Raw genomic sequence first — 14,159 nt, forward strand, 5'->3', positions numbered from 1 at the left:
CACCGTCTGGGCGGGGCTTCCTGTGGGGCGGGGCCGGGCAGGGCCTTCTTAAAGGAGACACTACCGCTGGGGGATAGCCGATTAACACGGAGAAGGCAGTGGCAACTTACTCCAGTACTCTTGCTTGGAAAATCCCATGGACGAAGGAGCCTGGTAGGCTGCAGTCCATGGGGTCTCGAAGAGTCGGACACTTACTGAGCGACTTCACTTTCACTTTTCACTTAAATGCATCGGAGAAGGAAATGGCAACCCACTCCAGTGTTCTTGCCTGGAGAACGGAGGAGCCTGGTGGGGACGGCGGGGCCTGGTGGGCTGCCGTCTATGGGGTCGCACAGAGTCGGACACGACTGAAGCGACTTAGCAGCAGCAGCCGATTAACAAACCATGTTGTGATAGTTTCAGGTGAGCAGAGAAGGGACTCAGCCATAGAAACACATGTATGCATTCCGCCCCACCCCCAAACCCTGCTCCCCTCCAGGCTGCCATGTAACATTGAGCAGAGTTCCACGTGCTAGACAGTAGCTCCTTTCTAAGGGGAAGTTTTCCACTGCTGGCCCTAGGCACCAAAGGTGCTGCCTTCGAGACAGGACTTTTATTTCACTCCTGGGAGAAAGACGGTATTCAGTGATTTGTTTACTCATTTTTCCTTCACTCGTGATCATTCCAGGTGCTCTTATTCAGTCACTCAGATCAGATCAGATCAGATCAGTGGCTCAGTCGTGTCCAACTCTTTGCGACCCCATGAATCGCAGTACGCCAGGCCTCCCTGTCTATCACCAACTCCCAGAGTTCACTCATACTCACGTCCATCGAGTCAGTGATGCCATCCAGCCGTCTCATCCTCTGTCGTCCCCTTCTCCTCCCACCCCCAATCCCTCCCAGCATCAGAGTCTTTTCCAATGAGTCAACTCTTCGCATGAGGTGGCCAAAGTACTGGAGTTTCAGCTTCAGCATCATTCCTTCCAAAGAAATCCCAGGGCTGATCTCCTTCAGAATGGACTGGTTGGATCTCCTTGCAGTCCAAGGGACTCTCAAGAGTCTTCTCCAACACCACAGTTCAAAAGCATCAATTCTTCGGCGCTCAGCTTTCTTCACAGTCCAACTCTCACATCCATACATGACCACTGGAAAAACCATAGCCTTGACTAGACGAACCTTTGTTGGCAAAGTAATGTCTCTGCTTTTGAATATGCTATCTAGGTTGGTCATAACTTTCCTTCCAAGGAGTAAGCGTCTTTTAATTTCATGGCTGCAGTCACCATCTGCAGTGATTTTGGAGCCAGAAAAAGAAAGTCTGACACTGTTTCCACTGTTTCCCCATCTATTTCCCATGAAGTGGTGGGACCGGATGCCATGATCTTCGTTTTCTGAATGTTGAGCTTTAAGCCAACTTTTTCACTCTCCACTTTCACTTTCATCAAGAGGCTTTTGAGTTCCTCTTCACTTTCTGCCATAAGGGTGGTGTCATCTGCATATCTGAGGTTATTGGTATCTCTCCCGGCAATCTTGATTCCAGCTTGTGTTTCTTCCAGTCCAGCGTTTCTCATGATGTACTCTGCATATAAGTTAAATAAACAGGGTGACAATATACAGCCTTGATGAACTCCTTTTCCTATTTGGAACCAGTCTGTTGTTCCATGTCCAGTTCTAACTGTTGCTTCCTGACCTGCATACAGATTTCTCAAGAGGCAGATCAGGTAGTCTGGTATTCCCATCTCTCTCAGAATTTTCCACAGTTTATTGTGATCCACACAGTCAAAGGCTTTGGCATAGTCAATAAAGCAGAAATAGATGTTTTTCTGGAACTCTCTTGCTTTTTCCATGATCCAGCGGATGTTGGCAATTTGATCTCTGGTTCCTCTGCTTTTTCGAAAACCAGCTTGAACATCAGGAAGTTTACAGTTCACATATTGCTGAAGCCTGGCTTGGAGAATTTTGAGCATTACTTTACTAGCGTGTGAGATGAGTGCAATTGTGCGGTAGTTTGAGCATTCTTTGGCATTGCCTTTCTTTGGGATTGGAATGAAAACTGACCTTTTCGAGTCCTGTGGCCACTGCTGAGTTTTCCAAATTTGCTGGCATATTGAGTGCAGCACTTTCACAGCATCATCTTTCAGGATTTGGAATAGCTCAACTGGAATTCCATCACCTCCACTAGCTTTGTTCGTAGTGATGCTTTCTAAGGCCCTCTTGACACATTCCAGGATGTTTGGCTCTAGGTCAGTGATCACACCATCGTGATTATCTGGGTCGTGAAGTTCTTTTTTGTACAGTTCTTCTGTGTATTCTTGCCATCTCTTCTTAATATCTTCTGCTTCTGTTAGGTCCATACCATTTCTGTCCTTTATCGAGCTCATCTTTGCATGAAATGTTCCTTTGGTATCTCTGATTTTCTTGAAGAGATCCCTAGTCTTTCCCATTCTGTTGTTGTCCTCTATTTCTTTGCACTCAGTCGTGTCCAATTCTTTGAGACCCCATGGACTGCAGCACGCCAGGCCTCTCTGTCCATCACTAACTCCCAGAGTTTACTCAAACTCATGTTTGTTGTGTGATGCCATCCAATCATCTCATTCTCTGTCGACCCCTTTTCCTCCCTCCTTCAATCTTTCCCAGCATCAGGGTCTTTTCAAATGAGTCAGTTCTTCACATCAGATGGCCAAAGAATTGGAGTTTCAGCTTCAGCATCAGTCCTTCCAATGAATATTCAGGACTGTTCAGTCGCTAAATCATTTTTAATTCTTTGCGACCCCATAGACGGCAGCATGCCAGGCTTGCCTGTCCTTCACAGTCTCTTGGAGCTTGCTCAAACTCATGTCCATTGAGTTGGTAATGCCATCCAACCATCTCATCCTCTGCTGCCTCCTTCTCCTCTTGCCCTCAATCTTTCCCAGCATCAGGGTCTTTTCCTATGAGGCAGCTCTTCACATCAGGTGGCCAAAGTATTGGAGCTTCAGCTTCAGCTTTAGTCTTTCCAATGAATATTCATGGTTGATTTCCTTTAGAATTGACAGGTTTGATCTCCTTGCTGTCCAAGGGACTCTCAAGAGTCTCCTCCAACGCCACAGTTCGAAAGCATTGATTCTTCGGCACGCAGCCTTTTTTATGGTTCCAACTCTAACATCCACATGTGACTACCAGAAAAACCATAACTTTGACCATATGGACCTTTCCTGACAAGTGATGTCTCTGCTTTTTAATATGCTAAATTTGTCTCCTCCAGCTCAGTTGACTCATTCCTTGCAGCTGCTCAGAACAAAATCTTGGGTCATTCTTGGCTCCTTTTCTCTGCACCTCACAGCCAATTTCTGGTTCTGTTCTTAAAATGCATCCAGAAGCTGACCATTTCTCACCACTTCCACCCCCCAATCAGGAGAAGACGCTGGCATCTCTCATTGGGTCTACTGTAATAGACTTCTCACAGGCTCCCTGTGTCCACACTGATCTCCAGGGCTACTGGCTATTCTCATACAGCAATCAGAGTCTTCCTTTTGAAAGAGAAATCCGAGCAGGCCACTTCTCTGGTCAAAACCCACTGGTAGTCCCCCTCTCACTCAAGAGAACATTGCAAATGCTTTACATGACCTTTGAGGCTCTGTGTGTTCTGGCCCTTGACAGATTCCCCAGCCTCATCTTATGCCTTTCTCTCTTTAACACCTGCTCCCGGAGGCTTCCCTGGTGGCTCAACTAGTAAAAAATCCACAATTTTTTGCACATTCTGCAATGTGGAAGACCTGGGTTCTATCCTTGGGTTGGGAAGATCCCCTGGAGAAGGGAAAGGCTACCCACTCCTGTATAGTCTAGTCAAGGCTATGGTTTTTCCAGTGGTCAGGTATGGATGTGAAAGTTGGACTTTGAAGAAAGCTGAGTGCCAAAGAATTGATGCTTTTGAACTGTGGTGTTGGAGAAGACTCTTGAGAGTCCCTTGGACTGCAAGGAGATCCAACAAGTCCATCCTAAAGGAGATCACTCCTGGGTGTTCATTGGAAGGATTGATGCTGAAGCTGAAAACTTCAATACTTTGGCCACCTCATGCAAAGAGTTGACTCATTGGAAAAGACCCTGATGTTGGGAAGGGTTGAAGGCAGGAGGAGAAGAGGATGACAGAGGATGAGATGGCTGGATGGCATCACCAACTCAATGGACATGAATTTGGGTGAACTCTGGGAGTTGGTGATGGACAGGGAGGCCTGGCATGCTGCGATTCATGGGGTCGCAAAGAGTTGGACTGAGTGACTTTCGCTTCATTCACCAGGACCTTTGCCCCTGTGGTTCTGGCTGAAACGCACTTCCAAATAGTCACTTGGCTTGTTTCCTCACTTTATTCATGTATCTGCATCAATGTCGCTTGAGCAGAGGAGGCTTTCTGAATGACGTCGTCTAAAATATCGAGCGTGGGACTTCCCTGGTGGTCCAGTGATGAAGACTGGGCTCCCAAAGCAGCGGGCCTGGGTTTGATCTCTAGTCAGGGAACTAGAGCCTGCATGCCGAGACTAAAGACTCTGCGTGCCTCAATGAAGATCCTGTGTTCTGCAACAGAGACCAGACACAAATAAGTAGAAAATAATAATAAAATAAGGTAGCAAGCCCTGGGATTTCCCTGGTGGTCCAGTGGTTAAGACCCCAATGCAGGGGTCCTGGCTTCCATCCCTGCTTGGTTAACTAAGATCCCACATGCTGTTCAGCTCAGAAAGAAAAAGAAAAAAAATATATATATATATAGCAAGCCCTCCTATAATTCCTCTCTCCTCTTTTCTGCTCAGTTTTCTCAAAAGCACTTCACATTGCTTACAAATGTACAGCATCTGAGATTTTGCAAACTAATAAACTGTTTCTATTCATTACGGTTTAGCAAAAGTCTTTTCATGGATGCTGCAGGAGACATGGAACTCCTGGGTAACGGACAAAGGCCATTATTATTACTCATGGAAAAAGCAGTCGCTGATCCTTTATTTTTGTGTCATTTTCCCCCATGTCCCCCAAGCCCTGCAAAGGACCCATTGTGTTTGTCTGTCTACCTTGTGCTTGGCATTATGGGAGAGGAGCACAGAAGTTAATACTGCTTTTATAGTGAGTGATAAGCATGCTTGTTCTTTTTCCAGGAGGAGATGTTACCTCATCCCTCAACATTGCTTGTTATAAACACAGCCCTGAGAAATGGCCTGGGTAGGCAGCTTTCAGGGCCTTGCTCTCTTGGCTTGCCCAGCAAGAACTTGCAGGGACTCAAAGCCCATGGCAGATTGCTTCTCCTAACAGTTATATAGTTACCGGCTCATTGTCTCTCCAACTAAAGTATAAAATACAGAGGACAAGGATTTTGTCCATTTGTACATCCAGCACTTTAGAGAGTGCTTGGTGGGGACTTCCAGTGGCTAAGACTCTATGTTCCCAGTGCAGGGGGCCCAAGCTGGATCCCTGGTCAGGGAGCCAGATCCCACATGCTGAAACTAAGGATCCTGCACTCCTCAGTGAAGACTGAAAATCCTGTGTGCAGCCAAGATCAATAAATAAATATTTTTAAAAGGAAAGCCTTTCTTATTCATATAATAAAAATACTTTTTAAAATAAATAACTAAGAAGTACCTACAACTACAGAGTAGTTGCTCAATAAATATTTGTCAAATGAGGCCCTTAGAGAGTCAAGGAAAGGCTTTGGACCCTGCTCATCATGTTCCAGGGAGGGCTGAGCTGAGACCCATTCAGTCCCACCTGTGCGGAGTGCCTGCCTGGGCTGGGCCTGGTGCTGGGCTGACCCGGGCACAGAGGTGTCCTTCCTGTCTCTGGAGTTTTCAGGGTGGACAGGCAGATAACCGCAATGAAAGGCAGCATAGGGGCTGAGAGTCACCCTGGCAAGCAGCTGGAGCCCCGATCAAGGTGCGTGAAAGCCCCCCTGGGAGAGCCCCCCCGGGGAGAGCCCCATTACACTTTGCTGACTGTTGGCTGAGGCATCAAAGCAAGTTGATGCTTGTCCCCCAGGTAGCGCCATAGAAAATGGTGTGTAAGATCCATCCTGTGATGAAGGGTAAAGATTGGCAGGAAACCCAGATCCAGGCCTGGAAGTTCTTGTATTAATATCATCAGAACCCAGAACTGGAATGGCCATCAGAGACCCTCTGGGCCAGTGTGTTTTGAACTGACTTTTGTGGAACCCTAGGAAGATGCTGCCTCGGTGTGGGTGGGGCACTGTGAGGGGCAGGGGGAAGCTGAGTGGGTGGGATCGGGCAGCCTCTTCCCACATTTAACAGAAGCAGCTCTGGCTTTATCTCTATTGCATGCTGAGCTTCCCACCAACTTTTGTGTGGGACTTCCCTTGTGACTCAGTGGTAAAGAATCTGCCTGCCAATGTAGCCAACAAGGGTTTGATCCCTGATCCGAGAAGATCCCAGAACTAAGCCCGTGTCCCACAACTGCTGAAGTCCGTGTCTTGGAGCCCATGCTCCACAACAAGAAAAGCCATCCCAATAAGAAGTTTGTGCACCGCAACTAGAGAGCAAGCTGGTGCAGCTACCAAGACCCAGCACTGCCAAAAATAAATGGATAAATTAAAATTATAAAAACCTTTTGTGTGAATAAAGAATCACATGACTGAAACAATATCCAAGGCCCATAGATCACTTTAAAAAAAAAACAGATTTATTAATGCGTCATCGACACATAATAAGCTACACATATTTAAAGTGCATGATTTAATAAGTTTTGACATAAAGATACACCCAGGAAGGCACCATCCCAATCATTTTATAATGAGCATATCCATTACCTCCAAAGTTTCTCTGTGCCCCTTTGTCATCCTCCAGCACCTCCTCTCTGCCCTCCCACTCTGAGATGAACAGCACTTTGGCAGCTTTGCTCATCAGAGTCCAACATTGGAAATGCCCCAAACATCCTTCCGCGGTGAACAGATAAACAAGCTGTGGGGCGCTGATACAGGCAGCAGCATCAGCGGACTGAGCATTGTGCTGAGCAACAGAAGTCAGACACAAAAGAGCGTGGACTGTGAGATCCCATTTATGTGAAGTGCAAGTCCAGGAAAAACTGATCTTTGGTGACATAAATCAGATCACTGAGTGCCTGTGGGAAGGTGGTGTTGACTGTCAAGAGGCAGGAGGGAACTGTCTGGGATGATGAAAACACCCTAGACATGATCTGGGTGCTGATTGCAAAAGTGTATACACAGGTAAAAATTCATCACTATATTTTACCGGCTTCAGTTGGGCTTCCCTGGTGGCTCAGATGGTAAAGAATCTGTGCAATGCAGGAGACCTGGGTTCGATCCCTGGGCCTGGAAGATCCCCTGGAGAAGGAAATGGTAACCCACTCCAGTATTCTTGTCTGGAGAATCCCATGTAAAGAATCCCATGTACAGAGGTTGCCTGGTGGGCTACAGTCCATTGGGTTGTAGAGTCAGACACGACTGAGCAACTAACACTTTCATACCTTATATCTTAATAAAACCCCTCTGGAGAACTTCCTTGGTGGTACAGTGGATAAAAATCTGCCAGCCAGTGCAGGGGATATGGGTTTGACCCCTGGTTCAGGAAGATTCCACATGCTGGGAGTAATTAAGCCTGTGTGCTGCAAGTACTGAAGCCTGTGTGCCTAGAGCCTGTGCTCTGCAACAAGAGATGCCACCGCAATGAGAAGCCTGCACGGCAAGGAAGAGTAGCTCCTGCTTGCTGCAACAAAGACCAAGCAGAACCAAAATAATAAACATTAAAAATTAATTTTAAAAGTCTTTGTAAAGATGTGAAAGTCGCTCAGTCGTGTCCGACTCTTTGCGACCCCATGGACTATCCAGATAAAAACGAAGATCATGGCATCCGGTCCCACCACTTCATGGGAAATAGATGGGGAAACAGTGGAAACAGTGTCAGACTTTATTTTTCTGGGCTCCAAAATCACTGCAGATGGTAACTGCAGCCATGAACTTAAAAGACGCTTACTCCTTGGAAAGAAAGTTATGACCAACCTAGATAGCATATTCAAAAGCAGAGACATTGTTTTGCCAATAAAGGTTCGTCTAGTCAAGGCTATGGTTTTTCCTGTGGTCATATATGGATGTGAGAGTTGGACTGTGAAGAAGGCTGAGCACCGAGAATTGATGCTTTTGAACTGTGGTGTTGGAGAAGACTCTTGAGAGTCCCTTGGACTGCAAGGAGATCCAACCAGTCCATTCTGAAGGAGATCAGCCCTGGGATTTCTTTGGAAGGACTGATGTTGAAGCTGAAACTCCAGTACTTTGGCCACCTCATGCGAAGAGTTGACTCATTGGAAAAGACTCTGATGCTGGGAGGGATTGGGGGCGGGAGGAGAAGGGGATGACAGAGGATGAGACGGCTGGATGGCATCACTGACTCGATGGACGTGAGTATGAGTGAACTCTGGGAGTTGGTGATGGACAGGGAGGCCTGGCGTGCTGCGATTCATGGGGTCGCAAAGAGTTGGACACGACTGAGCGACTGATCTGATCTGGACTATCCAGTCCATGGAATTCTCCAGACCAGAATACTGGAGTGGGAGCCTCTCCCTTCTCCAGGGGATCTTCCCAACCCAGGGATCAAACCCAGGTCTCTCGCATTGTGGGCAGATTCTTTACCAGCTGAGCCACAAGGGAAGCCCAAGAATGCTGGAATGGGTAGCTCATCCCTTCTACAGCAGATCTTCCCGACCCAGGATTCGAAGTGGGGTCTCCTGTATTGCAGGCAGATTCTTTACCACCTGAGCTATCAGGGAAGTCTGAAAAGATGTCAACATCATTAAAAATAAAATCCCTCTGGAAACTCAAACTCACTCCCCTTGGATATAGGGGAGAGGACAGTTGCAGGACTCCCAGGTGGTCTCAGAGCTGGCAGACTGTGTGTGGAATGGGGTGGGGGACCCAGAGACCCAAAGCCACCTTACCCATGGCCATTCCCACCTGCCTGTCCTCAGTTTCTGGGAGTGGACTCCCCAGGGAGACAGCTCCTCGGAGCCTCTTCCCCGCCCTGTGGGCTTCCGGGGCTGCTCTCTCCTCCTGAGACAGTAACCACTGCTGTTCATGGAACGCTCACCGGGCACATGAAACTCTGCACACACTCTGTCTATAGCACAGGCGGGAGGACCCAGGCATGGGCACGGGACCCCCTCCCACCCCTGGCCCCTCTGGCTTTGTCACTGAGAAGGAGAGGGTAAGCCGCTGCACCTCTCTGGGCCGAAGCTGTGTCATCCCCCAAATGGGCTTTAACACCCACCCAGATGGAGGAGCAAATGAAGTGATGTGGGGGCAAGGCCTTGGCATGGCCAGGGGGGGTTCGGTGCCTGAAAGCCATGACCACCTCAGGCTGCACCCCAGCCCGGGGGCTCTGGGGCTGGTGAGGAAGAACCCAGCCCCTGCGAGGGAGCCTGCAGCCCAGGCTAGGGCTCTGACCCTGGCATTGAGACTTTCTTGCCATGTGACCTTGGAGGACCAATAAATGAGTTAATATAAACAAAGCACTGAAGCAGTGCCTGGCATACGATAAATGCTACATTGGACCAGTGTGTCCAGACTCTCAGTCTTGGTTCTTCCCTCTTTAGCACATGACCCTCATTGGCTCTATTTGCTATTGCTTTGGTGTTCCGCCCCCATGCCAGGGACCCCAATCTCTCCGTACCCTCAGACGACAAGCCTCCCAACCGTCCTAGTTATGATGGTCGGGGCCGCTTCCTCTTGGGGCCCAGCAGCCTGCTGGGTGACTCCTGTCTGTCCCAAATTTATCCTGCCCTGCCTGTCATCTCTGCACCACGCGCACAGTGCAGGGGATCCAGAAGAGAAGGCTGGTTGCCAGGGCAACGGAGGATAAAGCCCTTGCTCTGCCAGGCTGCTGATTGGCTGAGGCGGGTCCCACCTCCTGCTATCCTGAGGGTGGGGGACAGAGGGAAGGGTCTCTGATGGGCGGGGAGAGGTACAGGCTGCCCAGCCCAGGACCGCCCCCCAGCCCAGGCAGAGCCCCTGGGCCTGAGAAACTGTCTCCCGTGGGGGGCGTTGGCCTCGCCCCTTTCTCTGCTTCCCACACCCAGGGCGGCTGCAGACGGCAGCATCTCTGGGGACAGCAGCTACGACTGAGTCCACGGGCTGACACTGAGCTGCTTGGGCTGAGGCGGCGCGCTCAGCCCAGAGCCCCCGCCCGGAACAGGCTTCTGCAGGGCTTGAGGTGGGTCTGCGGGCGCGGGGGTTGGGCTGCCAGGTGGAGAGGTGCCAGCGTCTTGAGAGGCAGGGAAAGGAGGTCTGCAACCCTTGCACTGTCCTGGATGGGACTTTCGCTGGAATGGGGGCTAGAAAATTCCTTATAGGTCATCTGGTAACCCCCATCCCTACCTCGTCATTGTGCACGGACATGCTGAAGTTCAGAGAGAGTGAGGAGTGACCCAAGGTCACACAGAAGGCCAGTGGAGGTTTTGCTTCAGCTGAGCCAGTCCTCTGAGATGCCAGGAAAAGGTCTGGGGTCCTCGGTTGCCCCAGAATGCCTGGGATTTTCTTTACAGGGCTGGAAAGGGTGGGAGGCCCAGACCACTGCTCCACGGGCCCACAGCACTGCGGCTGAAACGGCTCCTGCTCTGTCCAAGTCCCCCATCCTCTTGTTTAAGCTCAAAGGAGCCTGGGGTCCTGGGTGGGCCAGGGGAGGGGTCATGAACCTCTCGGCCTCGGTCAGGCTAGTTTGGAGCAGCCTTCCTGCTCGTGGGTCCCCTTCTCCACCTCCCCCAAACCCAGGCCACACCAGCAATTCAGAATCCTCTCTTTGGCTCTCCAGAAAGGCAGATGGTTAGGAGGACAGGCTCTAGCTCCGACTCTGGGCCGTTAGCACACTCTTCCTTTTATTCCCCGGTGGAGAGAATAGGGCACCTCGAGCCACTGCGGTTCGGAGCAGCCAGTGGGGACCCTGGAGGGCACGGGAAGGCTTCCAGGTGGACGCAGGACTGGGGAGCAGCACCCTTCCCTCCCCTGGGGTCACAGCCCTTCTCGGAGACCCACCTGGCAGTGGAGGGACAAGAGGGCTGGGGTCTGGAGCCCGAGGTCTGAGAACCTGGGGCTTCTCCTCAGCCAGCCCTGGAGGTCATTCTTCCCTCCCTAGAAGACAAGGTGGGCCTTCACTCATTTCATTCAGTTCAGGTGTCTTTCCCCATCAAACCTCAGGACATCGCTGGGGGACTGGAGTCCGACTCCGTGACTCGGGGCAAGTTAGCGAGCTTCTCCAGGTCTCAGTTTCTTCATCTATAAAATGTGGACAATGATACTTAGCCCAGAGACCTGCTGTAAGATCCGTGACTCCATTTTGACCGTGGCCTCCCTGCCCGGCAGGCAGAGGTGGGGCTCCTCACCCTACCCCTTTCTCACACCTCAGGAGCCATCCGAAGGTGGATGAAATGGGTCCTGATTTGTCCCATGTCTGGAGAAGATAGTCTGTGGTGTGGCTTTTGAAGTATGTATAGGAGTTTGCCAGATGAACATGAACACAAAGGACATTCCGGGAAAATGAAAGCACATGCAGAGATGGAGACTGCATAACATGCAGGCACACGCAGGTGACTGACAAGTGGTTCCCTCTGGTGGCGTGGCGTGCAGATGAGGCTGGCATGGTTGGCAGAGAGCAGGGGTGGGCCACTCTAAGGAGCTGGATACATGGAACACTTGTGAATCACCTTAAACCTGCCAGCTTCCATTTCCTGCTCCCCCTCTGGTGCCCTGGAAATAACATCAGCTAGTATTCATCGCCTGGAAAATCCCATGGATGGAGGAGCCTGGTGGGCTGCAGTCCATGGGGTTGCTGAGGGTTGGACACGACTGAGTGACTTCACTTTCACTTTTCACTTTCCTGCACTGGAGAAGGAACTGGCAACCCACTCCAATGTTCTTGCCTGGAGAATCTCAGGGACGGGGAAGCCTGGTGGGCTGCCGTCTATGGGGTCACACAGAGTCGGACACGACTGAAGTGACTTAGCAGCAGCAGCAGCAGTGTTCATCGAGTGCTGATTCTGCACCAGGCAGCATGATGCTAAAGGAACTTTAGGCACTGTCTTGTTAAACATTCACAGAGACCTTAAGAAGTGGGTCCTACTTCTATGCCCATTTTACAGATAAGAAAACTGAGGCTCAGAGAATAGGAACAAAGTACTATGTAGCACTCAGTAAGCATCAGGCACTGGTTCTTAGCACTTTATATAAATTATCTCTTTTAACAGTCACAACAGCCCTATAATTTCCCATTTTTATGGACATGGAAATCAAGGCCCGTCTTTGGGGGCTGCTGCCTGTGTCCACACTCTTATAATTATGACATGGGGCATGGGCCTGAATTCGGGAGCCTGTGCAGACCTTGTTGATATCAACCAGGTCCCCTGGGGATGGGTGGCTGTTCACCACACTTTTATCAGGCGACACCTGGCCAGGATGTGCGGGTGGCTGGGGACCCACTCATCTGTGAGGGGCCTGGCAAGTGGCAGCCTCTGCAGACGTCAGAGCCGGGAGAGGGGGCTCGGAGGACCGCCCGAGTCGTCCTTTAGTGAGAGCTCTGAGAGGTCAGTCACCTCACCCCGTCCCCTCAAGTCTCTGGTTGCTGTCCCCCCTTCTACCCGGGACAATGCTGAGGCCCGGAGTGGTTAGGCAACCCCGGCTGGCCTGGGGCCACACGTTCTACTGAGGGACTGAGGCATAGTGGGCCCTCCGCTATAGGCTTCCTTGTAGACGGGTGAGTAGGAGCTGGGTGGGCCCCTGGGTGTGCCTGCTCAGGGGCCGGGGTGCTGAGTCACTGCCCTCCACTCTCCGGGTGTTGGTCTGCCCACCTGCGAGGTGATGCTCTGGCCGCCTGGCTCAGTGAGGACCGCGGGTGCCCTCTCTGGGAGGGAAGGTGGGTGGGTCGGTGGGTGGGAGGATGGACAAGCCGCCCCTCTGCTGGTTCTCACCGACCGTGTCTCAGCAGCCAAGGCCGCCGCGATGCCGCACTTCCTGGACTGGTTCGTGCCTGTTTACCTGTTCATCTCTGTGCTCATCCTGGTGGGCTTCGGTGCCTGCATCTACTACTTCGAGCCCGGCTTGCAGGAGGCGCACAAGTGGCGCATGCAGCGCCCCCTGGTGGACCGCGACTTCCGCAAGACGCTGATGGTCCGAGACAACCTGGCTTTCGGGGGCCCCGAGGTCTGAGCTGTCCTGTGCTGGTGGCTGTGGGGGATGCCCTCTCCCTCGCCATCCAGCCTGGAGACCCTGGGGCAGAGGGAGGCCACCCCTGGTCCTCCGGGCGATCGTTCTGCAGCCTGGCTCCTCCCAGGAGGAGGTGCTCCGGGAGGACCCCAGCTGTGCAGGGATGGGGCACCTGGAGTGCCTTGAGATGTCGCTGCTGCTGATGGCCCTGGGCTTGCTCTCCAAGTCAAGCCGGCTCACCCCATGCCTGCCCTCCCCAGCTCCGGGGACACCATCCTGCTCCTCCCAGTGCCTTTGTGCTGCCCGGTGCTCCTGGCCCTCCACCCAGAGCCAGGCACTCTGCCTGTCATGAGCCTCCAGGTCTCCCATGTCCCTTCTGGATCCTGGGTGATATTCAGCTCCCCACTCCAGCTGATGGTCTCGACCCTGCAGCTCCACGGGCCAGGCTTCAAGGCTGCTGCAAGGAAAGGGCCCGCTTTGGAGGGAAGTCAGCTTAGGCCAGCCCAGCTCTACAACTCTGGACCCAAACTTAGCGTGGATGAGTGTGTGTGATGGGGTGTGCCAGGGGCAAGACCACAGAGGAAGGAGGTGTGTGTATGTGTGTGTGTGTGTGATGGAGAGAAAGTTTGGGAGGAGTGAGCAGCCTTGGAGACGGCAGGGTGGTGGGGAGAAGCATGTATGTGTGAGAGGGATGGGGGCCCCAGGCAGGGTGGGAAGTGGGGGATGGAGTGAGTTCCGTGGGCATTATGGGGGCCACCAGCAGCAGTTCCCGCCCCCTCCCTTGGCTGGACTCCCCCCTTTCTCTCCTTTCCCAAGACTGAGGCTGCCGGCAGGCGCCCTGCCTTCTCTCCTGGTCCTGTGCCGTTCCCCCCAAGCCCACCCTGGAACCCCCTCCTACGTGGAGCATCACCCTTTCTTTTTGGACATCTATTGGCCACCTGCCTCACTCCCCTCCTCTGGGGCTTCCACCTTAATTTATTGCAATAATAAAGACTCCATGACTATCTCA

The 14,159-nt window shown here is 51.7% G+C and overlaps 1 protein-coding gene and 1 long non-coding RNA gene across 6 annotated transcripts; one reads left to right on the forward strand and one right to left on the reverse strand.

The window, feature by feature from the left end:
• Positions 1-4,300: 4,300 nt before the first annotated feature.
• LOC139183013 (uncharacterized) lies at positions 4,301-7,126 on the reverse strand. The gene is made up of 2 exons (XR_011566491.1): positions 6,758-7,126; positions 4,301-4,527 (listed from the first exon to the last, which is right to left on the reverse strand). It is a non-coding gene; the product is annotated as an uncharacterized lncRNA (long non-coding RNA).
• Positions 7,127-9,883: 2,757 nt separating this feature from the next.
• SMIM45 (small integral membrane protein 45) lies at positions 9,884-14,159 on the forward strand. Of its 5 annotated transcripts, XM_070790505.1 has the most exons (3): positions 9,884-10,169; positions 11,358-11,538; positions 12,933-14,159. In XM_070790505.1, the coding sequence occupies exons 2-3, from the start codon at positions 11,499-11,501 to the stop codon at positions 13,151-13,153; spliced, it is 261 nt and encodes an 86-aa protein (XP_070646606.1). In that variant the 5' UTR covers positions 9,884-10,169; positions 11,358-11,498; the 3' UTR covers positions 13,154-14,159. The 5 variants fall into 5 exon arrangements, with proteins under 5 accessions (XP_070646606.1, XP_070646608.1, XP_070646610.1 ...); XM_070790507.1 differs by lacking the exon at positions 11,358-11,538 and having other exon boundaries at positions 9,885-10,169; XM_070790509.1 differs by lacking the exons at positions 9,884-10,169; positions 11,358-11,538 and adding an exon at positions 11,551-12,531.

This window comes from Bos indicus, chromosome 5 (genome assembly GCF_029378745.1).
Source record: "Bos indicus isolate NIAB-ARS_2022 breed Sahiwal x Tharparkar chromosome 5, NIAB-ARS_B.indTharparkar_mat_pri_1.0, whole genome shotgun sequence".
NCBI lineage: Eukaryota > Metazoa > Chordata > Mammalia > Artiodactyla > Bovidae > Bos > Bos indicus.